General features: G+C 31.3%; 3 protein-coding genes across 3 annotated transcripts in view; 1 reads left to right on the top strand and 2 right to left on the bottom strand.

The window, feature by feature from the left end:
• The window catches only part of LOC136975195 (scavenger receptor class B member 1-like), a 41,869-nt gene extending 39,895 nt beyond the window's left edge, over positions 1–1,974 (top strand). The window contains exon 13 of the mRNA XM_067270231.1: positions 1,870–1,974. Coding sequence (XP_067126332.1) covers positions 1,870–1,974 — 105 coding nt within the window. The remainder of the gene's footprint in view (positions 1–1,869) is intronic.
• Positions 1,975–2,399: 425 nt separating this feature from the next.
• Positions 2,400–4,746, bottom strand: LOC136975166 (acid-sensing ion channel 4-A-like). The gene is made up of 8 exons (XM_067270206.1): positions 4,135–4,746; positions 3,956–4,068; positions 3,724–3,887; positions 3,126–3,263; positions 2,940–3,048; positions 2,790–2,874; positions 2,553–2,715; positions 2,400–2,475 (listed from the first exon to the last, which is right to left on the bottom strand). Exons 1-7 carry the CDS (start codon positions 4,704–4,706, stop codon positions 2,589–2,591), a joined length of 1,308 nt encoding a protein of 435 aa, XP_067126307.1. The 5' UTR covers positions 4,707–4,746; the 3' UTR covers positions 2,400–2,475; positions 2,553–2,588.
• Positions 4,747–13,086: 8,340 nt separating this feature from the next.
• On the bottom strand, positions 13,087–20,712 carry LOC136975068 (leucine-rich repeats and immunoglobulin-like domains protein 3). Its single transcript, XM_067270061.1, has 4 exons — positions 20,619–20,712; positions 15,723–16,443; positions 15,448–15,596; positions 13,087–13,309 (listed from the first exon to the last, which is right to left on the bottom strand). The coding sequence occupies exons 2-4, from the start codon at positions 16,415–16,417 to the stop codon at positions 13,152–13,154; spliced, it is 1,002 nt and encodes a 333-aa protein (XP_067126162.1). The 5' UTR covers positions 16,418–16,443; positions 20,619–20,712; the 3' UTR covers positions 13,087–13,151.
• Between the last annotated feature and the right edge of the window lie 5,165 nt (positions 20,713–25,877).

Genomic DNA, 25,877 nt, shown 5'->3' with positions numbered 1-25,877 from the left:
TTGTTTGTCGCCCAAATGACACTCGCCCACTTGACTATCGCCTAGTGTGTACCCAAAACCACTATAGGCCCTTAAATTTTTTCCTGGTTCGAGAAAAAATCCCCAGCTTCCTCTTTGGACTGTCCTGGATAAAGACACTTCAATTAAAATTTCTTGAGTTTATTTAAGTGTCTTTCAGAGAAAAATGGTTGTTCGTAAATTTTTTATGCTGCTTTTCTTTGTATAAAGCTGCTGCTGTCTTAACTTTGAGAAAGCAGAAATATTTTAATATTGTACGTATTTTTTTTTCCAACGTTTCTCAATGCCACTTAGCTTCGAATTTTGAATGGGAATTTAATTCTGTAATCAGAATAAGTAACCCAATTTTGTTGAATTTTTTAAAATTATTTTATAAAAGTTAAAGGAATGGTCAAATTTAATGAAAATAAAACACATTTGCTATTTAGCATCAGATTCTGTTTAACAACAGAACACTCTAGCAACATTCTGGGTCGCTTGAAACATCCCAAACAAATAAGTTCAGAAAAATTTTCTTTTTTTTTTTTATATTCAGGAACAAAGCGTAACCGAACTAAAATTTCAAATGCTTTATTTGACGATCAAAGAATGTTGCTTTTTTTTCGTAAATATACAAATTCCGAATATAAATGTTGTTATTGCACGTAAATGCAAACATAAGATATCAGTAATATTCCAAAATAATTTTTTGTGTAGTATACAAACATTTTCTAAAAAATATATCGAATTTTTAAATGAAGTATTTCAACTTTATTTGTGCTACATAGGCTAATATCAGCTTGGCTTCTCAGAATTCCGCGGGACAGGAGCTGAGATTTGGGGGTTCTGCTTGAATGTCTTCAAATATTAATATTTTAAAGATTACATATCATTAAAGTTAAAAAAAATTCATTTTATAAGAACAAGTCTTTTGTATTTGTTTTAGATAGGGCGCGTTTTTTTATGCAGCGAAAGTATAGCGAAATGACGTCACGAGCAGTGTTGGCCATTAGAAACGGGTTTCAGAGGATTAGCTGTAAAGCGGTTCTCGAGCGCTGCATAAAAAACGCGCCCATAGGGATCTCAGGATTTTTTGACGGGTATTCAAAACTATAGTTACATCACTGTTAATACAATATTTATCGTAGTAAATGAACGGCTGTTTACATTTCATTTTATTATATAACACTATTTGATTTAGCTTTAATTTATAATGTAAATATTAGTGAAAATATAAGTAGCCCACCAGTGGCCAAGCGGTCTTCGTACCCTGAACACTCTGAATTCGGTCGTGGATTTGAGCCTCGCTCGGACGGGCTGATCATGTGGAGTTTTTCGGGTTTTCTCCACGTCTGTAATACCCTAAATAGGGGCCAGTTTCCCTTAAAAAGACCTCCCGGAAGGCATCGCCCAAGTGTTGCCTTACCGTAACTAACCGAACAAAATATAAGCTGCGTCATATTTTTCACACAATAAATTTTATTGGTCAATTTAAAATAATTTAAACAGCGCGATTTGATCTAAAAATTAGAATAGGATCGAACGAATCATTTCGATTTTATGAATCTATTCGCTTAGATTCCGGTTTGAATACTCTGTAAAATAGCCTAATTACGTAAATATTGCGATTTTGGTTCAAAATGATTTATTTAAACTTATATTAAAATGAAATTTTAAAGTAAACAATCGTAAATATCATTAAAATTTTAATTATTAGAAGCTCATTAATGATTTCCTCTCTTACAATCTTTCGATTTAGAATATTTTTGAACGTGACTTCTTTCCGACAATCGAAAATTAATTCGTCGCTTTTTTATTTCTGATTTTTTAACCGAATTACTTTTTGGAAAATATTCCTTTCTTTTCTTATAGAGAAATGCCATAACACTAGCCATGTGTTCCAACACTTCTACTATGGTTATTGCGGAAACACCTATGTATAATCCCAGACATCCACCAAGATCGGCAAAGAGTTGAGGCAGCTGAAAAGAAAATTTTTCAATAATATAATTGAATTATTTTTTAAAATAAGTATTATATCCCTATAATAAATGTAAATATAATTCGTAGCGAATCCTCGATGACAGATAGAAACTCTCTTAACGTTTGAATGACCTGACCTAGCAACATTATGGTTCTTGACCTCATCGATATACAGTCGCGTGCAGCATACAATTTGTCAAATGTCCAAAATATCCACTCTAGACCGTTTCCGCAATTTTTATATAACTATTCTCTTAATGTCTCCTCCTCCGCCATTCGATCTTAAGAATCGTGCTTTTTTCGACATGTTTTTATTGTTATTGTATATATGTTTTAAGTTACAGTCGTAAAAACCTACTTTACAATTATATAAAACATGTTTATTGAAAATAATTTCTAGTAATATGTTAAAGCATTACCGTGTAAGCGGGAATATCTCTAACAGATAGGTAATTCATTTCTTGAATATAAACGTGAACTCTCAAGAAATTTTTTCTAGAAAACAATTGACGTTAGATATATTAATATAACACACAAATTAATTTACATTTTTTAATATTATTAATTAATACCTAAGATTATCCACATCTAATTCGTCACTTCCGTTTTTAAGCGTATTCGTAAGAAAAACTGTTAAACTCTGTCTTAAATTTGGCCATCTTTTCAATACGTAATTTTTGATGTCGAACGTTTGGCCATTCCGACCTCGATACCGTCAGATCGTATCTTACGTCCCTAAAAACACCGAATTACAAATACGTTGCTAATTATTTTTAATAAAGAAGAAATTTTAAATATAAAGAACTTACGTGCAAGCGGGTAGACAAAACTTCTGGCAATCGTGATCCACGTTGGCTCTGGTAAAATTTCTATAAAATCTTGTGCGACATCTCGCTTTGTTTCGTAAATTTTGTTAATCGATGCAAACGTAAGTAAAGAAACTTGTTTACGACACTTACCATGTGTTGTGTTACAGGGATCGCAGAATTTATTGTTTACCGGAGTTACTTCTTCGACGCATCCGCAGTTTTTCAGAAGATGAATATCGCGACATAAAGTTTGGCAATACTATTTTTATTAAATTAACGATAAATTATATTATAATTATTATAATAAGAACTTAAAAATACGATAATACGGCCTACTTCGTAAGTGTAAACATTGTGAATGACAGCAAAAGGAGCTTGACTTTGATCTTGTTTTCGTAAGAGATGAATCAGTTGACTACTCTGAAAGTTATCGTAACATCCTCGATAAGGCGCGGGCAATCTCTCGATCTTCCTCTAGAATTATATGAGATAGTTCATTTTATATTTTATTCATAAAACAATGTATATAATATTTGGCTTTTTTTCGCCTCGTGGGGCCACGATGAATATGGGCAAAAAAGCCCATATTCATCATGGGTTTACCAGGTCCTTAATGAGGACAACCCGATGGTAAGGAAAGGAGTCCGACATATCCGAGACAATTCCACCCGCGAAAAATTCAAATTTCCAAGGGAGTTTCTCATCCCGATTCAATTATGGGTTCTCCAGATTGGTAGGCCGATGCCTTAACCGCCCAGCCATCCGGCCGTCAAATGAAAAATATTAGTAAAATTTACAATTATAAAATATAACGTAAAAATAAAATTTTATTTTTATTGGAAGAAGAAAATTATTTTCGCAGTAAAGACAAAATTACGCGGTCTTTCATAAGAAAGCTCAAAGATAAATAGAGATATAATCGATCATAATTTACCATTCTCACGCCGACATAAGTTTTAGTTCCAGGTTGTAATACCACACCTCCACCTTGCAGGGTAGGATACGTTCCTTTCGGATGTACTAGTAATCGTGCACCAAATTCGGGAGACACCAAGTCCAAATAATCTTCGCGCTCTATATTTAATGTCAATCTCAATCCTAAAATTATACGAACTTAATATTTCTCACTTAAATCCGTACAGAAATGTAAATAAAGTCAAACTTACCTAAAGAAAGTCCCGTCTTTTTAACTTTCCGTAAAGGTTCTTTATCGACTACGATAGTATGGCACAAACCATAACGGGGCGAAGGATATTGATCCAATAAAACTATCGTCGAACTACGAATATTACTCAATTATTAAAAAGGTATAATCTTAATAAATGTAAAATTAATTTTAACTTACCTGTCATTAAAGCAATTTCTCGCATTATAAGTGCACTGAGTGATCAAATCCTGCGCTTGATGTCCGCATTTCATCAAGCTATCTTTAGTCGCAATTACGCTCATCCACACGTCACTTAAGTCCATGGTTTTACTCTTGTTTAAAAACTCGTTTTCCGATCTGAAGCATATTCCTCGCTCTTCGATTTCGTCGTCGTCGTCGTCGTATTTATCCTGGTTATAAAATTCGGATACGGACTGGTGAGTTTCCAAAAGATGTTCTCGAATGGAACTCTTTTTTAATGGATTGAGATTGCAAACAGTTAATGCAGGAAAATCAATATGATCGGCATGAATTTCTTCAGTAATAGTCATTCGCGGATAAGATAAATAAGTCAGTATCAAGTAAACACTGTGAAATCCGCATCCCGCTATAGCAAATAAAAATACAACCGACCACATCAATCTCCTAGCGTTATCTTGGGAACTGGCTATCCTCTGCACTCCATGAGCCGACGATCTGTAAGCAAAAGATCGACACAAACCGCACAAAGAACTATTTTGACTTTGTGCTTCTAAATTCAATTTTCTCATAGAGGACGGAAGAACCGTGTGAACGCGAACTGACGTAAACGACGGCTGACATCGAAATGGTGCTTTCTCGATATTCTTAGAAACTGCGTCATAAACATTGAATGAGATTTTTACTCTTTTCGGTTTCATCATTTACAACTAATAAATTTAAATTTATATTAATTATTATTTATTACATTTTGTTACGACAAAATTAGAAATCTCTCGTAAAAAAACTATTTAATGAATATAAAATCGAGTTTAAACGTTTCAGACTCGACGAATCAAACGACAAAAGATGAGTGGGAAAATATGCGTATTCTAATTTAATGGAATCGAATTTATATTGAAATTTTAAATTTTGTTCAAGAGCATCTAAAGCGTCATTTAGAAACAGATTATTGCCCGAGAATTTGAGGATTTATTGGATAATTATTGCTTATATACAGCTGTTAAAATTACAGTATTTAATATATACTGCAATCTTTTTAACTTGAATAGAATTAAAATATCTTGTAAACGTATATCCTTTATATTATAGAACCGTAAATGGTTAAATTTTCTTTCGCGGTTGCTTGTAACATAGAGAATACATTTAAGATTTCTTCAATTTCTTCTTATTAACTGTTATATATATATATATACACAATAATTTACAGGAGACAACCGTCGACAATTACATCGTAAATTATTAGGTGCGTTTAAATTATATGTAAATTTTTAATAAGAATTCAACATGATAAAACTAGAGCAATGTATCTTTTCATACTATGCAATTACATTTTAAAGGAACAGTAATACTTTTTGTGGATATAATAGCATTTTACAGACAAAGCACTTAGTTTGTTTGTGGGAGTTTTGGATCCTCAACTGTTCTTTGGATAATCTAAATGAACAAAATATTAAGTCCATGGTTTTAGTACTACACAATCTGCAGTACTAATGTAGGGTATGCGCAGGGCACAGTTGCATCCCCTTTAGGGATTTTGTTCGAGTAAAGCTGGGCTAGCTTGAGGTTTTTTTCTTTTTTACTCTTTCCGTCCTGTGGGCACTAAGAGGGCCTCATTTAGCAAGCCCATTATGGGTTCGGCTAGCCCACAATGAGGCGCCAGATAGTGAGGGACGGCCGACATAACCGGTCGGATCATCTCAAAAATTTCTGGGGATTTTTCGACCCAGTCCGGGTTCCCCAGAGCGGTAGGCTGTCACCTTGACCACCTTGACCGCTCGGCCATCCAGCCATAAATAGCTCGGTTAGTACAAACTTTTGTAAGACATTCTTTCTTTTCTGCATCATCTTTAAAGATTTCTGGATTCGTTATTGCGCATTTAGGTGATAAATAGCTAACCCCTATTTCACCAACAGACGATTAGGCAAATCGCAGGATTAACAATTATCACTAATACAGGATTACTGATTTTTCGTTCCACCATTCTAAGATTAGACGTAATCTGGCATTAGTGACTAATCCACCAAATTCGGGCGATTAGTGTACTAATCTCGGCATACATGGCGGAAGATTTGTCTTACTTTGCAGAGTACGTGTATGAAAACGAAATAATACAAAATTACTTTCGAATTTTACGACGATTAATTTGTGATCGATCCAATCCTATTGAAAAGTTTGACGATCAACTGTTTATCGAAAGGTATAGACTTTCTAAAAGAAAAGAATAAAAGAACTGTTGTACATGTATGTGACGAAATCAAGCACCTTTTGCCATCATATAATACAAGAAGAAACCATCCTATATCACCTCTATTGCAGTTATTGATTACTTTACGTTTTTATGCCACTGGAAACGCAATGAAAGTAAAAAGAACATGGCAACTTTAGGTGTAAGGATGATATTACTTCACGAGCAATTGGAGATAGAGAAAATTAGCATTGGATGTGACGAATCTTGGTTTTTCGTCTTCGAGATTTTTGATTATCTATTTGATTATCATTTGGTTATCAGTTGTGTTTGATAAGTTAATTAAACACAATGCAAATTAATATAGACAGTATTGTATTTAATAATAAACAACAAAAGTTTCTTGGAAAATGTCAGTTTTTTAGATTACGCTTCCAGTTTTTAATAAATTAGTAGATAAAAACATATTTCTAGTTAAAAGGTACAGAACTTGAAAACAAAAATAAATAAAAATTGTTATATATACTGTGTACTAGTCCTTTTGTTTCTTTTCCTTTATAATGTTAATTTATATTTTTAATCATTAAATTGGTCTATTAGTCTATTAATTGTTAATATGTATCATGCTAAGTCAAAAAATCCCATTCAATAGTTAGTTTGGACCTCTGAAAGAATTCTGTATCACTTTCATTAAATTTGAATGTGTGATTAAAATAAATTATTGAATAAAAATTATAAATAATTTTCAACAAAATAACTATAAAAATTAAATTTATTAATAAGACTATTTTTAATGCTTTTTATTTATTTTTTTTTGCAGTAATTCTATTCTTAATTGTTGTTCTCTTTTTTCTTCTTGCAGGAGTTCGATGCTACAGTTATGCTCTCTTTCTTCTTAAATCCTCTTCCTTCATAAAATTCATTTTAGCTCTATGTTCTTTTTTTAAAAAATGAATTCGAGCTTTGTGATACTCTAGTGCATATTTATCAACAATTTTAAAATTACTGCGACGATTATTATTGGGTGGTTCATTTGTTGTTGAATCATCAGAAAATTCTGATGCATTCACTAGACATAAATCCTGTATGAGTATCTGAAAATATGTGTGATATATAAATGAACATTATTTTTAAAAAGTAATATAGCTCTAAAAATTAATTTCTGCTTGGCTAATTAGTTTATAGTATCAAAACATTATTATGATTAAAATACTTTACATAATTTATATTAACATCAAGTTATAATTGTTGATTAAGGTTTTATTACATTTATGCTAATTTTACAGTACTCTATATACAAAAGATCGCTAAAATACAATCCTAAAGACAAAGGGAAAGGGGTATTAATTAACTATTTAACACTTACATTTGATGCATTCAAAGGTTCACTATTTGATTCTCCCGATTGCTGTTGCAGTAATGCAGGAAATTCGGTCACATTGTCTGAAAATAAATACCAATGTTTATAACCGTATTTAATAAATTTTCATTTATTATTATTAACTGCTTTATTACTGTTTAGTTTTGGTTGAGTATAATTAGATATAAACAAATTTACCTTCGACAGGGACATTAAAATCGGCATCACTCTCAACAGGATTTGAGAGATGCGTAAATTTCTCAGGAATTAAGGAGGAAATTTGTTGGGTAATTGGTGGCATAGGGCACTCGATGTCGGCACATGCCCCTCCTCCAGTACTCATCCGTGCTCGCTTATTTGACGCCACATCTTTTCTGGCTTTCTGTTTCAGATTTTTCTACAAAATTTTCAAGTTTTTTGTGTCCCGTTTACAAACCTCAGGAAACGTATTAAATTCTTCGGTTAGATTTTGCCACGTTTCAGTTTTTTTCTTTAAGGATACGGCATTCGTTTCCTTCGATTCGATTATATGTTTGTACTTCTCGATTAACTCCATTAAGTATTCTGTTTCTTGATGAGAAAAGTCGGAACTTCGTTTCTTTTTTTCTGCCATGTTTTTATCTAAGCGCGTATTACGTCTTTCCGAAATATCCAATCAAGTAAAGTGTAAGAAAATTTTCTAGTAACGCTGGTGTCGAGATTATCGGATTCACTAATCCTGTTCTTAATATCTCGGAATTTACTAATCCTTCGCTAAAATTTCTTGGTGAAATCCTCGCGTCAGTAATCTCGGTATTAGTTTAATCGCCGGATTTACAAATACCACGATTAGGCAATATTGGTGAAACACCCCGTAAGTAACCAAACCAATGGCAAAATATTTCTGTTTTCTATGAAACGCATTATGCTATTTGCTTACTTAGCTGCTTGTCACCTAGATACAATCGAAAGTTGAATTCGATAGTTTTATTTGTAGTGTATTCCCTTAATTTATATACTGTATTAACATTTTTACTATAAACTAAGTAATAATAAACATCTTTATGTTCAAATACGTTTACATGTAGGCTAACATTGTATTAAATACGTGAACGAAAACCCGGCCAGTCTGTTGGTGAGATGCGAATCTGCGATCCAATACAAGTATTCAGTGGTTTTTATCCACTCAGCCACTAGTGGGCTAAAAACAAAAATCATGAAATATATTATTACAATAGAAGAGTTTATATATATGTTACAATAAATAAAATATGAACTATCGATTAAACAGAAAATAGGCATTAAAATGATTTTGCTGTTGCCAAAACCAAACCAAATCAAAGTTCGAGCTATTGTGTTGTGGCAGAAACTACCATTGCACGATAGCTCGAAATTTGTTTTGTCTGCTGAAAATGTACAAAAGTACAGATTTAGGATACGAAAATCGATTTAGGAATGTAAAGTATCATATCATATACGAAAGAGCGATTTTGCCAGAAATTGAAGGATCATCCGTAGATATTTGTAGGCTATATAGAAATTGTTAAGGTTAATCATATTCGTCATTGTAAACCGCGCTTTAGTTAGGCGCTATCCGTTCATTTTTGTGTCCGACCGTCAAGGGATCGCTCGGGATCGAGCTTCATAATTTGAAACTTGACCTTGTCAGTTATATATATACAAAAGGTAAATTATTTACAAGCTAAGTCTTTGTCTATTGTCTGATAAATGTACACTTTCGTTTTGTCAATTGTTTACGATAGGAGGCGTCCTTTTGTGTAAGATCCAAGTTGGATGTATGTGAGTTAATAAATGTTCTTGTTACTTTCGTCTCGCCCTTTTTTGATTCGTTCACGGTTATAAGAAATCACCACAGAAATGAACAATGCATTGATGTGAGTTTTTAACGTCTAAACAGGATCCAGTGTTCTATAGAAAGTTCTCCTGGGATACATTTTCTTTTGAAAAATCGTTCTCTCAGTTTTAAATAGGGTTGATTCTGCTCCATTTTAGATCATTTTTTAATAGAAGTAAATGATTGAATTTAGAGTAAATTGTTTAGAGTATATTTCTCTTCTTTCTAAGGCATATGTTATTTCTATGATAAAAACAACTTTCCTTTGGGGGAGAGTCGTGAAGTACCAAATGTTCGTTTATTTATTAAATTTATGGCAACGCAACACTTGGGCGATCTGCCTAGGGGGATGCCTTCCGGGAGGTATTTTTAAGGGTAACTGGCCCCTATTCAGGCGTTAGAGAAGTGGAGAAAACCCGGAAAACTCTACGTGGTCCTATACAGGCCCCAGCCCTATTCAGGTTCGTGGGTCGGGCGCGGCGCGAATCCACGAACCGAACTCCCAGTGTTCAGGGAACGAAGACCGCTTGGCCACTGATGGGTCTCGTAACAAATGTGAGACTCGAGAAAAACTGATTTTACAAAAGTAATACGATACCTCAAACAATGCTTCATAAAGTACAGAATCAAATTTCTCTACAATTTTGCCTAAGGTACTAATTATTTCTAAAATAAAATAGTCATGAATTCAGGCAGTGCAAATATTGCCTTCCAGTACCGACCAGTTACTGTTTTAAAGGATATTATAAAAGTTTTCCGCCGAATCCTTCTGAGTCACTATCATTATTTTCCTCCTCTCCGATGAATTCGTCCAACCAAAAGTTACAAAATTTGGAATTTTTGTTATTTTGTGGTGAAGAGAAAAGTATCCGAACAGCCATTGTCATATGGCAGAAGTAGAGAACTGTCGACGAAACATGGCATCCATTTAACACGTGAGTTCATTAGCCAATAGAAATCAGTCATAGAGAATGCCAACCTCTTACTATAAAGGGCCACTACTATGGAAGACCTGAATTGAATCTGGGAGGAAAATTCCCAGGAATTTTTCACGTTCGGTCTGTTCCGGATATGTGGGGCTTTTTCTCTCATTCCTCGGCCGCTTTATTGTAGGCTGGCCAAACTAATGATGGGTACGGAAAAGACTTTCTTACTACCCATCAGTAGTGCAATCAGAAATTTAGCAAAAAGGTGCAACCAAAAAATTCAAGGATATCGAATATTGTTTCAATAAAACTGCAACGCAAAAGTACACAAAATTATATGATATATATTTTATTGAATACGATTGGTTTATAATTTTATATCAACCGAATTTAAAGTCAAACCTTCAACAAAGGCCAATTTATTTTTGAACAAAAATGCATACAAAATAATCTCCAAACAATGGTCACTCCCTAGACACTAAAAATTCAATTTTTAACCTCCAAACAATGCCAGTGGCCATTGTTGGCAGGTTATTAATTGTAATTATACTGTAGTCAAACTTGCACGTAAATTGTTTTTAGTTGGTCTGCAATGTACTGTACCATATCTCTTACACAATATATTACTTCGGTAAGAAATTGACACCATTTTGTTCACGACGCGTTTCAGGATCTAAATAGCCAATTTTATTTCTAACACGACCGGATTTCAACAAATCTAACCAAACTTGGGCCAAAGGTTATACATATAACACATAGGAAAGATGGATGGGAGGCCGACAAAGTCTCGCTTGGAACGACTCAGGGCCGGTTTTGGTAGGTATGCAGTGCGTGCATGCACGCTGGCGGTCGATAGTGCACTAAAAAATATAATTTTTCATACTGTAAATATAATAATTCGTGATGTAACGAATAGTATATTCGGCCTCAACCGAATACCGAATATTCGGCCAGGAACGTTGCCGAATGGCCGAATATTCGGCCAAACTATTCGGCTTGATTAACGCACGTACGAAAATTGGCGCGCAAACCGCATTACGGCAAAGATCGCGCACCGTGCTATTGGCCCGCTGTCACTACGATTTTTTTCCATTAGGTCTAAATTATTTAAATTAATTAATTAAATTATAATTATTAAAGTTAATATGAGATGGAGCCTAACGTCTACCTCTAGTGCCAAATTGGTTTATAATTTATGTAATAGCCGTAAATAGCCCGCTATGATTCGGCAGTTGTTGGTATTTAGATGTAAGTTATAACTTATAAGTTATTTTATTTGCAATCGATCATTTTAACTCTTTAATTAAACACTAAAGTTTTGTTTTTACTGCGTATTTGTAGACTGAATAGTACCCTAAGGATATACTTTAGTGGTGACATAATATGGTCCAGTTTCTCCCCAGTTGTGGAACAGTTCAAATATATCGTATAAATATTAAAATCTACGCGAATACGAATATAACATAATTAACTAAACAATAACATTAATGCCCAATACATTCTAACCTACACGCCATCAATGCCAAAAGATATCGAGCTAGATAAAGGCTATAATATTATTTAATTACGAAATAATTTAATACTAGAGTTAGATGCTATTTCTTATTAACTTTAATAATTATAGTTTAATGTTCAGCATTAATAAAAGTTACAAAAAATGATTAATTTACTGTGTTTTTGTTATTTCTTACTCCTGTTTTTAGGTATTCGGTATTCGGCCGAATAGTGATTTAAATATTCGGTAGTAACCGAATATTCATTACATCACTAATAATAATCAACTGGCTCCTGCCGATCGTTATCTAACTCTTTTCGGGGGAAAACTTTTTGAATCATGTACGGTTAATCAGGACATGCCGCCCCTAAGCTTTCTATATTTGGTCTCGTGTTTCATGTATCGAACTCCGTTCTCAAGATTAAAAAAGGACAGGCATAAGGACGACAGTGGGAATATATAGGTCTACATTTTTTTTTCAAATTGCAGCCCAATTTAAATAAACAAAGAGATGCGTTGTTAATTTATATAAATTTTTATATACAACACATATTCATATACTAAATAAGAAAAATTTCATTTTAATTTGCAGCTTCTATTTCATGGCGTTGCAAAATGGCGCCTATTATCAACGGAGAGGTTTGATTTGAATAAAATTAAAATTAATATATACCAAATATTTTAATGGATTTTTTTAAACATAAAGTCGTGCACTGATGGAAAAATTTTTTCTGTGTCTAGACAAATGTTAAAATGCACACCCTCTAACCTGTAGATCTTAATTTTTAAACCAAAGTCTTGTATTTATAATTGAATTAATATAAAATTTAACTGTTCTATTACTATATTTCACTTTTGAAATTATAACGCATGTTAATTATTTGATTATTGGTAGTTTTTTATTTCAAAAAATATATTTTTTATTAGTGTTATAGTATTAACTAAAATTATCTCAATTAATTAAATTAATTCAAATACGATTTCAATAGTATTTATAGTTTTGCATCAAAATATCACAAAATCCTAAGAAATATGTTTTTATTTTAATTACAGATACATAAATTATCAAAAATATATAATAACAGTGATTAATGGACAATTTATTATAAAAAATATTCATTAATTATGAATAAAGTTGTTATTCACTTATTTATGAATAAAGAGATCGCTGAAAATACAGCTTATAGTTTTGCAGTTTTGAAAGATATTTATTTTAAATCTTTCTGGTTCTTCTGGCAGGACAAATCTCATTGGGATTTCTAATATCATTCAAACCTCTGTTGTGCGATATACAAAACGGTTTCTTTATAATACTGGCATCAGATTTTTCCAACATCCACGAAATGTTGCAGTCACAATTGAGTTTTATATCTGTAGAAGAAAATAAAAATCTGTTGAGTACAATAATATAAAAAAGTTAAATAGAAACGAGCAATTATTTATTGTGACATCGTTGCCGGGCTGCAATTTTTAATCATATTTATTAAAATGTATTTAATTTAAAATATATGCTCTCCACCTCAAATTAGTAGGGCCTGCCCCTGTACATCATACTTTTCCTGCTAGTAATCGAGTAGTGCCGGTTATCTATCTAGCTCCTTTCAGGAAAAATTTTTGAATTGAAATAACGTGACTTCTGGTACAAGTCGGAAGTTCGTATACAGTTAATCGGGGTCTCGTATCGCTAAGCTTTCCATATCTTGTCTCAGCTTTCATCTATCTAACTCCGTTCTCGAGATTAAGGGGTAGATGGTCAGTGTAGCTCACACTGACTAACACTAACTGTAAGTCGTTAATTGTTTTATTGTCTTGTAAACGAAAACTCCGGTCTTGATTTTAAGTGGGTCAAATTACAAACGTATTCTTCCGAGTACAATAAAATAATGTTTTCTTCAACGTGTAATTAGCAACTAGTTTTGTTAGATCTGATTCATTTTATATTTTAGTCGCAGTTTAACCTGCATGCCGTTAATCCCGGGGGTTTCAGGCATGCTGGTCTCCCCCGTTTATATGCGATATACCGGTCATTCCGCGAAAATACGGTAAGTCTACAATTTTTTTCAAATTGCAGCCCAATAAAAATTATAAGAAATGCCGTATACTAAACTGAAATATTTTCTAACAAATCCGATCTATTCTTTCAACCAAAACCCTTTTCACTTTTACATTTAAAAATACTAATAAATATTACATTACAATAACACATTACAGTCAAACCTGTTTTTATGCAGGGGATAGGGACCGCATTAAAAAAAACGCATAAAAAAATCTCACAAAACTTCACGAATGGCTGTAAATAATAGTTTTCGCAACACAATTAAAAAATATTTTTTTTATGCGGTCAAGAGGGACCGCATAAAAAAAGTCTCACATAGAAAATAACTCAAAACCGTACGAAATAGAATTTATTGACAACAGATGTCAGCACTTGACTGCATCGTCTGGTCTATCGTCTGTTTTACATATTTTTGTCCAGGTGGTGTTTTGTTGACATAAAAAGTAAATTATTTCATTTTTCGCATATTCATGCAATAATATTACTATAATAAGTGCATTTATGCTATAATAAGTTCATTTAGCTATAATAAGTCAACGTAAGACATGACGAATCGCACGAGACTAGTCGCCAACTATACCGCACAAATTAAAAATTCGCATTAAAAAAATCGCACAAATAAAAATCGCACATAAAAAGAGCGCATAAAAACAGGTTTGACTGTATATAATAGTATTTTTGTTCTATTCTTTGAGGAAAGAATCATCCACATAAATTCATTTTTATTAAAAATAATATTAAATATTTAATATTAAATATTATTAAATAACTCTTAGTTAAATGAATTAACCTGTCCGTCAAAAATTAACTTAGATACAAATAAGGACTAATACACGAAATAGTTTTCTTTAATCTTATTCTTGTCCTTTTGAAGATAATATATTTTCCCCGCCAATATTTCCTGTTTGTTTGGCACGATGGAATCAATGCCTTATTTAATACCACACAGACACACTAATACTTATCTGTTACGTTTGACTAAACAATGTTTTCTGGACTGCAATTCAATTCGTAATCTCTTTGCCACGTAATGGTTCAATGGAAATTGTTACCCCTTCCACGACGGAAAAATTGCATTACTGCACGAACATTATGATGTCATGCAATAGGTAATGAAATATAACTAGTTTCATTTCATTTTGAAATCAAGACTTATTCACAGGTGAGAGGTTTAAGTGTTAAAGGTCATCGTTACACGTAAGTATAGGTTATAAACCAAGCCGTGCGAGGAAAGACGTATTGGTCAGCCGTCATGAACATATCGACTATTTTTCCTACTTAATATCCCGTGCTTTAGTAAATTAAGCATTTAGAATTTATTTTCCAAACTTTATAAAACTAGGATTTATAAGATATTATGGTAAAAAAATAAATAAATAATTCAGCCTCAAAGTAATGTAAAAATAATCAGTTAAACGAAATCATTTGTTAAAAATTATATTTTGTTACTTACTATTCATATAAACTTCTTCTAGCTGTTGCCAAACAGGAAAAAATGTATTATTTGATAAAACAGAAATCCGAGTATCCGAAAGTAGAAGAAATTCTAATCGTTCCATATTTTCGAACAGATCATCAGGAAGTTCAGTAATTGGATTACTCCTAAAAAGTAAGTAAAAAATGCATTCAAGATTAATTTTGACTCGACATTAAACAATGTTATCGTTTACTTTCCCGTACGTGAAAGAATAAGCACGACACATTAGAAAATTTTCCAAATTGACTTACGTGAGAGAGAGGTATCTTAATCTTCTGGCTGGTCTGGGAAACATGGATCGAGAGATTTTTGTCAAATGATTTTCACCAAAATCAGCTGTTTCCAAGTGAGATAATTTTTTTAAAGCTTGATTTCCGAATTCTTGAACATTACAACCGGTTATTTTCAAATTTCGTAATTTCGATGGAAATTTTTTAAATACATTATCGCTCATTTTTGGAAGTAAGTTAGTCTTTTCGAATATTAATGTATTCAAGAACGTGAACTGAGTTCCTTTTTGAAAAACGATATTATTAATTCTGCATTTTAAAAAGTGCAATTCGTGTAATTCGAATTCTAAACCTTTGAATGCCGAAAACAGAATGAGTGTTTCAAAACGGGTATCGTCAAATATTAATTTCTCAATATGTAAACCTTTAAATGTGCCGGCTGTCAAATGTAGAGAAGAACTTCTTCTGATTGTAAGTTCGTCTATAAAATATCCACGAAGAAAATTTAATGCCATTGTTAAATTTTCTCTTGTTTTTAAGTTTTGACAATTTATAAAAACGCTGCTGTTTTGATGCTTCTGACAATGACAAAAATTAAAAAAATTAACTTTTTGCTTTAATTGTTCTTCGGGAAAATGCTTCACTTGAGGACAACGATGCAATAAACCGAATATTGGTGTAAGGACGGACATCAGAAATATTAAACACAATTTCATTTTTCAATTTTAATGTATTCGAAATCCTGTATAAAAATAAAAATTGATATTTATTAAAGTTATTCTAAAAACGAAGACTCATTCGTGAGCTCAAAATTAAAACTCAATCACACCGATTTTGTAATTTTATAAATTCCTGTTTTCTTTTGCATTCAATAAAAGTATATATGAAATTCCTAAGATATTTCGTTTTTCCAAATTTTCCACCTGTTATCTCTCTTCATAAACACAGTAGATATTATTATATAATTTTGCCCCACATTATTCTATCAATATAAAATACTGTATACGAACCATTTATCAATGAAAAAGTCTAATTAATAAAATGTATATGAACTAATTAAATAAAAGAAAAAAAGTCTATCAACGAGTTGCATAACTTTCCCAGCAAGAGTTAAAATTGTGTGGCGTAACCTGCTGTGAGATTTTATTTAAAAACATTTATATTATTAATTATTATAAAATGGCAAAAAAGCTTAATTTTGAGGGTAGAGATGAGTTTTATATCAATATATAACTTGTAATAACGAGTAAAACCTTTATTAAATCCCGACTTCACTCCAGATATGATTCTATCTCTGCAGCTCCTCGACCACTTAATAGCATCAATGCTTATACACAAATTACATGCCAAATTTCGTTTCTTAATCATTACTCCATCCCTAATACACACCGATACATACACTTCCACAGAATTTTTTCCGTTTTATTGAATTTTTTGGGTCCAAGAGGTCTCAAAAAATGGAGATTCGCAAAAAATCCGGAGGATCAAATTTGACACGAATCCTTATCACGTATACATAACAACTAGGAAAGTAAAAAACTTGAAAAAAATCACAACAGAAAATCAAAGTTATATTTTTCTAAACTAAAATAAATAAGTTAATTTTAAAAATCATATCATTTTGAAAATAATTTAATCGCATTTATTCTAAGTTTAAAGATTGAATGAACAAGAATTACTTTGTCAAGCTTTTCAGTGTCGTAATGAATTGATTTTTACTTATTTTTTTAACTTGAACGATTTCTTTGTTAAACACGACCTTTGTGTCAAACGTCCAAAAGTGTACGATTACTTGTTAGTTTCAAATTTAAGGCAATATTCAAAAACATACGTATTTATCTTCTTAGAGATTGCATAAGCAAGACTTATCAATGCATGGCTTAGTTCTAAATTATCTAGAAAACTACGAGACTGACAATCCATTTTTGAGAAGAATGAGACGGTTTATTCAAATGGAGCATTTAGTAGTAGTCCTAATTTATGTTTTTGCAATCTCAAGCTGTAAGATTCCTAATTCAATTCAGTAATAATTAAAAATAAGACATACTCGGATGTGTTAAACTGCATATTTTAAAACGAATTCCAATTCGCAGAATTTAAAAATAACATATAGAACATTTATTTAACATAATTTTCAACGTTATTATTAAATAAATAAAAGACTTTTTGATAAACTGTTAATACGCAGAATTTATATAAAGAGCATTTAATAATAGAAGAATATACAGGAATGATATTTTCATCAAATATTAGATTACCCAATATTAAATAACATACAGTAGGCCTATAATAAATATAAGTTCAGAATATTACTTCAGTTTAGTAAGAAGACAAAGAAAATATTTTGATAGCATTTTTCTTTTTAAGAAAAAAGATCAAATTTACATATACATTAATATCTTATCCATCTTGTCAACACATAAAACAACCTATTTTATCATTCTCTAAGTGAAGCATATTAATGAATTTTAATAGACGAAATTTACACATTTTTAAGTGGTTTTCATTTATTAATTGTAAGGTTTTCGTCACGCGTCTAACCCCCAAATAGAGGCCAATTTCCCATAAAAGACCTCCCGGGAAGTATCTTTTTCTTGGCAGACCACCCACATATTTCGTTGTGTAATACTATCAATCCTACTACCTTCTGGTAGATAATATTGATGACTTTTAGAAATTTTTCTTTGAAAATTACGAATATATTGCTTTCTTATAATCACTTAATTTGGTTTCGTCATTGTTTTTATTTTCATTGATTTATTTTTTAATGAATTCTTTTGTTATTCTTAATTGACTCGTAGCATTTCCATTATATTTAAATAACTGAATAAATGAAATCAAAGTTTCACTATTTTATATCGTTATAGTTGCTTAGCTCTAACATCCCAAATAAAACAAACTAGCTAGTAAAAATTCTCCACAATATTCCACAAATATGTAGCTAAAATTTCGAATATTAAAGGTGCTACAAAGAAAAAAATAGCATCGTAGTTTCTGCTTACGATTATTATCAAGTCTAGTGCATTGTTGATTTGAAATGAAAGTTTCTCGATATTAATTTGACGACGGACAAAAAAAGCAACACGAAATCATAAGTTAATGATTAGGCTAATATTTCTGATATTCTTATATTAAATAATTCGATTTAATAAAATGAAACAAACACGTTCCCTCAGTTAATGTCTGATTATAATGACATTTGACTAGACATCATCAGTCCAGATTATAATAACGAAATAGAATTTCAACAGACTGATATTGTTGTATTGACAAGTAAGAATTCTATAAAAGTCATTCTATATACGATCTTACAAGTTAATTCAATGTCAGAGAGAACATTTAGACTTTTCGCATCCTATTTGCAGCTGTGTTTGTTTTTGCAGGTGCATTTCCTTCTTATCTTTCTGTGTTTTCTCATATTTCATTCTCGCAGATTTCCCAACCATCTTTAACGATGAATTGAATCAAAATAAAGCTGTTGGTTATGCGATGCTTTGCTTTTTTTAAACTCGAGCGTGGTTGACATAAATCTACGATCGTAGAAGAAGGGAAGCAACTTTTAAAACTGAAATAAACCTACAAGTATGAAAGTTTCCTGCTTTTTGAAATATTACATTTTGTAATACTTCAAAGAACATAGTTAAGCAATTTGTACTAGTTTGCCTTGATAATTTGATAAATTTTAAAAATTAGATTTAAATATTTTAAATTTTAATAAATAAATAAAATTTGGAGGAATTTCTTTTTAATAACAAATAATTTTTTTAAAATTTAGACATTATACTATCAAATTTATTTAAAAAAACTGTATTTAAAATATAAATAAAGAGCAGGAAATTACCTCCTCCAAACAAAAACCCATAGATAAAAATAATAATATTAAATAGAGTAAATGATAAATTATTGTAGATATTTTAAATATATAAATTTAAACTGGTACAAATTGCTTAACTATGTCTGCAACGTTCAAATCTCATGTATTTATAGAATCTTGCGAAAATACGTAAACGGTATTTTCGATAATCTGCAATTCTCCACCATTCTAATTTCGTAGGTGGCGAATTAACGAACTTGTACTGTAGTTCACAACACATTTCTTAGCAAAATTATATTCGAATTATAACCATTTACTGTGGGGCATCTATCTCGATTTAAAACATTTTGTCTTTATTTTCTGTTACTTATAATTTATCATTTACTCTATTTAACGTTATTACTTTCACTTGGGGGAGGTAATTTCCTGCTGTTTGAAGTATTACATTTTCTAAGTTAAAGAAAACAACAGCTAATAGATGACACATCAACTGATTTGACTAATATAAACAAGATAAAAATGATTTAATAAGTTTTCGATTTCGTCTACGTTATACAATTATCGTTTGTGCGGTTTAAAAAAGTTTAAGAATAAGAAAAAGATTTAAAAAGTACAGAATATATTTTGTATTTCCCCATTTATAACCTTAACTTGTATATTTACAAACAAAAAGAAAAGAAATAACACATTACAATAACTTCGTACAGACTAACCTATCAAAATATCTCATTGAATTGACAATAAGATACAGAGAACGTTAAAATAATATAGTGAAAATATAATTTAAATCATAATTTAACTTTAATCACAATTAGATATTGAAATTATTACAAATAACAGCCTTATTTATTCGTCGAAAGGAAATGCGATACTCGTACAAACTAAAATAAATCTTGTGAACGACATAATAAATTATATCCTAATAATCTTAAGATTGCTGAATAATTTCTTATATCGTAGTAAGTGCCATTATACCAGATTTATACATCAGTAAATTTGACTTTTACTCGATCGATAGTTCAAGTATTAACTTTACATATTTTAAAAATGAATTTTAATTAACCGATTTACAATTAGTATAAGAAAGAATTGTTTCAACTTACTGAATTAAGATGCTAACTCAGAATACGTTTTCTCTTTCTCTGCACAAATTCCATTCCTACTTATATCAACAATTTTAATCACGTGAATACGTCGAATGACCAATAACAAGACGATGCTTAAAGACCTGCATGTATGAACGTAATGGGTATAATTGAATAATTCGAACGATTGAACAACATTAGAGTAAGTTTAGTAATAATATAATCGTCCGAAAAGCATCAAAACAAATATTAACACGAGAAATTACACGTGTTTAGTACAGGAGCTTCGTAAACAACAAAGAAATCTCGCTACTCCCTAACACTCTCAATCATCAAAGTTTATTACATCCAATTTACTTATGTTACTTACAGAAATAATTATAGTAACACGTGTTATTGTTAATACAAACCAATTTAAACATTCCTTGTCCAAATTAATATATCGAGTGCTATTAAAGATAATAAAATGGAAGCTTTGCTACTCAAAACAGATTTTGTTTAATTCAGATTCAATAAATCAAGAATAAATAAAATCGAAAACTAAAATATAATGCGCATATCGGATGTGATTTTGAGAATAACTCGTTGTTTTGCCGATACATAATTTTTAAAATTTAATTTGCGTCAAAAATTAAAATTAAATGTAACTTCTTTATGTTGGTACAGTACATAGTTTGCTATCAAAAATTACGATTATCTCATTAACCTACTAATTAGATTAATTAAGAATATATATGCTTTTCCACAATAAATATATTTTCAGAAAAATAATAAGTTTACCTAATAATAATATTAAAATAAACCAGCAACGAGTTGCTCTACTTTTCCGGCAATATTTAAAATTTTGCTGGCGCCATCTGTTAATATATTTTATTAAAGCATTTTTTAAATATTTTTAACTATTATAAAATAGCAAAAACCTTAAGTTTGAGGGTAGGGAAGGACTCGTTATTAGCATTTGCAATTTTTTTTTATTTTTATAAAAAAAAAATTGTAAATACTAATAACGAGTAAGATAGTGATTAAGTCCGACCCAACTGGAGATACACACGACCCCCTTTATCTCCCCATTCCCTCAACCTTTAACCACTAAAATTTAATAGCAGTAATCCTCCTAATAAATAAACCTCCCTGCAAAATTTCAGAGATTTTCGACAAAAGGCACAGGAGTTATTAATTAAGTTTAAAACAGGGTGAACAAAATCGTGCCTCCCACGCACATAAACATATAGTATACTGTATTAACATCTGTACTTACAGAAATTACCCCTCTGAAGTTTTTTGCATTTCTCGGTGTTTCAAGGTGTCCTGAGTCTAAAAATGTAATTTTTTTGGGGGGGGAAGAAGAAGGTCATTTTTTGACCGATTGCCGTTCTTTCCTTCTGTTATATATAACAGCCAGGAAATATAAAAGTTCTATACAACAACGCGACACGTGGGCGACCTGCCGAGGGTGGATACCTCCCGAGCAGTCTTTTATGGGAGACTCGCTTCTATCAATATTTAGGTGTTAGTAACGTGAAGAAAACCATGTAGCCAGCCAGTTGGCCGGTGTTCAGTAGTTTTATCCACTGCTACCGTTGAGCTTTCTCAGTTAAATTTGGGAGCTCTTCAGTGTAATTAATGTCTATTAACTTATTTAGAAATATGTAAATTTCTTGTGTTTATTTACGCCACGAGTATAATAATAAATTGAGTAGCTTTTGGTTGTATTAATAACAAAGAAAAATAAGATGAAAAACGAGCAATTGTTTATTGTGACATCGTTACAATGTCAGGTGCAAGTTTTAATCACATTTTTTAAAATTTATTTAATTTAAAATATATGCTCTCCATCTCAAATTAAGTGTTTTGCACCTGTACATCATACTTTTCCTATTAGCAGCAGAATCATGCCGTCATCTATCTAACTCCTTATAGGGAAACTTTTTGAATTGAAATAACGTGACTTCCGGTTTTCATCGGAAGTTCAGATATACTAGTAGTTAATCGTGGCTTTCTGCCCCAAGCTTTCCATATCTGGTCTCGGCTTTTATCTATGTAACTCCGTTCTCGAGAATAAGGAAAAACTGCCAGAAGGACGACAGTGGAAATTTATAAGTCTACAATTTTTTCAAATTACAGTCCAATGAAGAAAAAATAACATTTTACAGATACATACAGTAATATATAGCCTAAATGTATTTCTTTTTTAATAATAAATCGTTCAAGAGTAAAAAAAATATGCTTAAGATTCATATAAAGCGTTAATACTCTAAATGAAATTTTAAAAAACGTCATGTTTCCTAAAGATTCACAAAAAAGTTTTGGGAATGTATAGACACGAAGAAGCTTGTTCGTCAAGAAAATTGGCAGCCATCTTCAACATACGATCTTTGATCAAAGCATTTCCAGGTATTTATATGCTTTATTAATGTATTGTTTTACAATAAACGTTTTGTTCAGTAAGATAAAGTGAAGAAAATTCCACATTTACTCAGTATTTAAACTACAAAAAATGAAAAGTCTTAAATGAATAAAGTCAACTTACTTTTACTAAACAAAAACCTTGAAAAATAGTTCAATTTTGGCATTCGTTGTTGGCTGAACAAACAATTGTATTAATTAACATTCGTGTAAGTCTAACTTTTATCTTCAACGTTTTCAGTGTTTTCAAATTTTTATTTTTAACTATTGAAGTTAATGCTGTATGACTGTAGCAATTTATTCTTCACAACTTTTAAGTGAATATTTATTACGTAATTAAAACCAAAAGCGAAAACGAAACACCAGAGCCGGAAAAAGTAGGGAAAATAACATATCTTATATATAAAATTCTAGTGTCACAATGTTAGTTACCTTACTCCTCCGAAACGGCTTTACCGATTTTTACCAAATTTTATATGCATATTCAGTAGGTCTGAGAATCGGCTACTATCTATTTTTCATACTCCTACACCATTTCCCCCCTTTCAAAAATATCTTTATATATGGATTAAGGCTTTTATGTCCAACAGATGACGCTAACTTCCGACGACCTAAGTTTGCTTTTCTGTGAGGCATTATGCTTTTCTGTGAGAATGGACTGAAGCAGATCATTTTCTATCTATCTATTTCAATAACATATAACGTTCGTTTGTTCCTACCGATTCCTTTGAAATTTTGCACAACTGCACAACAATTCGAATACGCACGTGTTTTTATATAATATACATGTCGAAATTCCCCCCAGTGAAGGGAGATGGACGGGATTAAGGCTTACCGTGAAGAACTCGGCTTCTATTATACTATTTTACATGCGGTTTTTTGCGTTTTTAATTGCGTTTTAATAGGTTACGTGAACAGAATATACACTAAAAAGGGATTTTTCGATATTCCCCAGCGGGAAAAGTGACGGGATTAAGGCTTACTGTGAAGAACTCGGCTTTTATTATACTATTTTAGATGCGTTTTTAATTGCGTTTTAATAGGTTACGTGAACAGAATATACACTAAAAAGGGATTTTTCGATATTCCCCAGCGGGAAAAGTGACGGGATTAAGGCTTACTGTGAAGAACTCGGCTTTTATTATACTATTTTAGATGCGTTTTTGATTGCGTTTTAATAGGGTACGTCAAGAGAATGTACACTAAGAAGGGATTTTTTGAAATTCCCCCCACGGGGAAGTGTTATACATTTATAATAGATACATTTTGAGCGACAACAACGCGTGGCCGGGTCAGCTAGCTGACCCGGCCACGCGTTTAACATTAACATTAATTAGCTGACCCGGCCAACGCGTTTAACATTAACATTAGCGCGCATTAATTAACATTCGTGTAAGTCTAACTTTTATCTTCAACGTTTTCAGTGTTTTCAAATCTGTAAAAGTGCTTACAAATTAATAGAAAATAAAATTTTAGAAAGTAGAAAAAGATACAAACCCAGTAATCTATAAAATTATGTCACTTCGGGAATAAATACAAATTTGCCGAAGTGACCTTTATTCGTCAACCGATTATAATTAATAAATCAAATTCGAACTATATTAACAAAAGGCATTAGTTAAGTAACCGAAAATTATATTCTGTTTTCGGCTATTTTAAATTAACAAATTTTATTTCATTGTTATTCATTGATAAAATTTTTTAAAGACATAATTTATGCACATGCTTTAGAATTACTTGACATTTCCTTTTATTAATTATCAGCGGGTATCGGGTCCGTTCCTCATTGCCCGGCACCCTCGAGTAGGTTCGGCCGACTTGTAATAGATAAAGATAAGGTGTTAGCACTCGCACGAGTTAAAAGAAATGACTAATTAACTAAATTTTTATTTTTAACTATTGAAGTTGATGCTTTATGACTGTAGCAATTTATTCTTCACAACTTTTAAGTGAATATTTATTACGTAATTAAAACCAAAAGCGAAAGCGAAACACCAGAGACGGAAAAAGAAGGAAAAATAACATATAATCTCTTAAACTTTTTAAAAATGAATGAGTGTTCTGTTTATAATCAACATTATAAACAGGAATTTCGACGAAAATTTATTCATCACTGCATTATCAGTTAATATCTTTGAAAAGTTTAAGAGATTATATGTTATTTTCCTTTCTTTTTCCGGCTCTGGTGTTTCGTTTTCGCTTTTGGTTTTAATTACGTAATAAATATTCACTTAAAAGTTGTGAAGCATAAATTGCTACAGTCATAAAGCATCAACTTCAATAGTTAAAATTAAAAATTTAGCTAATTAGTCATTTCCTTTTAACTCTTTTTTTCGCAGCGCGAGTGTTAAAATAGCCAAAAACAAACTATAATTTCCGGTCCATCGACCAAAAGAATTAAGCGACGTCGCATCAGTTGACTGTTACAATCGAAAAGAAAACTAAAAATAAAATAAAAGAGCGCAGAAATCCCAATTCTGGTCGGAATAATAACGATTATTAATAGCGGAAATTATTTTTATTTGTCTAGCATTGATACAAAAATACAAATGAACATTTCTGAATATAGAAATTGTACTTAAAGACGAAAATGATCTTGGATTCTTTTAATTTTAGAATTATAAATACGAAATTTTGTAACGTATATTATTAATTATTCAATATTTATTAAAGATTTCTTTGTAAAAATGATAAATTTGTTGACGAATAAGTGGGTTTTCCTGATAGGAGAATATAAGTATTGTAACAAACATTACATTAGCATTCAGTAAACGAGGACGTCCGATTTCGAAAAGGAAGATTTTATTTAATTAAATAAAATTTTACATCAACAGTTCATTTTTTATCTCAATCGAAGGAGACGATAGGCAA

Source organism: Centruroides vittatus, unplaced genomic scaffold (assembly GCF_030686945.1).
Source record: "Centruroides vittatus isolate TY-2023 unplaced genomic scaffold, ASM3068694v2 contig_364, whole genome shotgun sequence".
NCBI lineage: Eukaryota > Metazoa > Arthropoda > Arachnida > Scorpiones > Buthidae > Centruroides > Centruroides vittatus.
The sequence above is the reverse complement of the archived record's forward strand: the minus strand, read 5'-3'. Positions and strand labels throughout refer to the sequence as shown.